The sequence below is a fragment of the Emiliania huxleyi genome, assembly GCF_000372725.1.
Source record: "Emiliania huxleyi CCMP1516 unplaced genomic scaffold EMIHUscaffold_255, whole genome shotgun sequence".
Lineage (NCBI taxonomy): Eukaryota > Haptophyta > Isochrysidales > Noelaerhabdaceae > Emiliania > Emiliania huxleyi.
The window spans coordinates 68,550-69,808 of NW_005200128.1; the positions used below are offsets into that span (position 1 = coordinate 68,550).

Below are 1,259 nucleotides of genomic sequence, written 5' to 3' on the forward strand. Positions count from 1 at the left end.
AGGCGCGGTACAAGCGCCGCTCCGCAGACGCGTGACCCTGTCTTTAGATGCAAGGCCGTGCTCCCTGCGTTGGTAGCCTTTGCTTGCCGACGCTGCTCTGAAGACACGGCACGGTGCCGTGCTCCCATCCTCAGCCCCCTGTGGTCATGCACGACTAGGTACCTCTCCCCCTCGCGCGTGCCGCAGCTGGTGGTGCGAACACCCCCCCCCCCCCCTCCCCCCCTGGAGATGGCGCGGGCCGGCCTCAGCTTGGGCTGTGTCCGCGACGCGTCCCTGACCATGTCCCGCAGGCGTGCGAGGACGGCGCGAAGGGCCTCACCCTCGGCGCGTGCGCGCCTCTCTCGGATGTGGAGGCGTTGTGCGAGGCGGCGGGCCGCGCCCGACCAGGCGGGCGGAGGAGGGGAGGAGGAGGGAGGGGGAGAGGGGAGGAGGGGAGGAGGGGAGGCGGAGAGGGAGAGGAGGAGGGGAGAGGGGGAGAGAGGTCTGACGGCACTCGCGGTGACACGCCCACGCTGTGCGGCTCAGGCTGCGAGGGCGAGGCGGCGCGCGCCTGCGCCACGATGCTCCGCTGGTTCGCATCGACGCAGATTCGGAACGTCGCTTCGCTCGGCGGCAACATCGCGACCGCGTCCCCCATCTCGGACATGATCCCGACTCTGCTCGCGTGCGGAGCGTCGCTGACCGCCGCGTCGGAGGCGCGCGGCGAGCGGACCGTCCCGCTCGCCGGTTTCGTCACCGGCTATCGCCGCGTCGCCCTCGAGCCGGACGAGGTGTGCGCCGAGAGCCGGACGAGAGTGGGGCGGTGGTGCCGCCGCTCCCCTCGGCATGTGGGGTCTTGAGAGTGCGCACCCCCCCCCCCTCCCCCTCTCTCCTCCCCCTCTGCAGGTGATCGTCTCCTTCTTCGTGCCGCACTGCGCGCCGCTCGAGTTCGTGCGGCCGTACAAGCAGGCGCGCCGCCGCGAGGACGACATCTCCATCGTCTCGTGCGCGTTGCGCGTCCGACTCGAGCCGGCGCAGCGCGAGGGGCGCGGTGTCTGGGTCGTCTCTGACGCGGCGCTGGCGTACGGAGGGCTTGCGCCGACGGCGGTGCTCGCGGCGAAGACGGCGGACAAGCTGCGCGGCTGTACGTGGGACGCGGCGGCGGTAGACGCGCTGCTGCCCGCCGTGATGTCCGAGCTCGCCGTGCCTCACGACGCGCCGGGCGGCCAACCAGAGTACCGCACCGCCCTCGCCGGCTCCTTCCTCTTCAAGTTCTTCGT

At 72.1% G+C, this 1,259-nt stretch overlaps 1 protein-coding gene across 1 annotated transcript in view; it reads left to right on the forward strand.

The window, feature by feature from the left end:
* The window catches only part of EMIHUDRAFT_469173 (hypothetical protein), a 6,696-nt gene that overhangs the window by 1,533 nt on the left and 3,904 nt on the right, over positions 1–1,259 (forward strand). Inside the window, exons 3-5 of the mRNA XM_005777792.1 lie at positions 159–192; positions 526–770; positions 886–1,257. Of these exons, the coding sequence (XP_005777849.1) occupies positions 159–192; positions 526–770; positions 886–1,257 (651 nt within the window). The remainder of the gene's footprint in view (positions 1–158; positions 193–525; positions 771–885; positions 1,258–1,259) is intronic.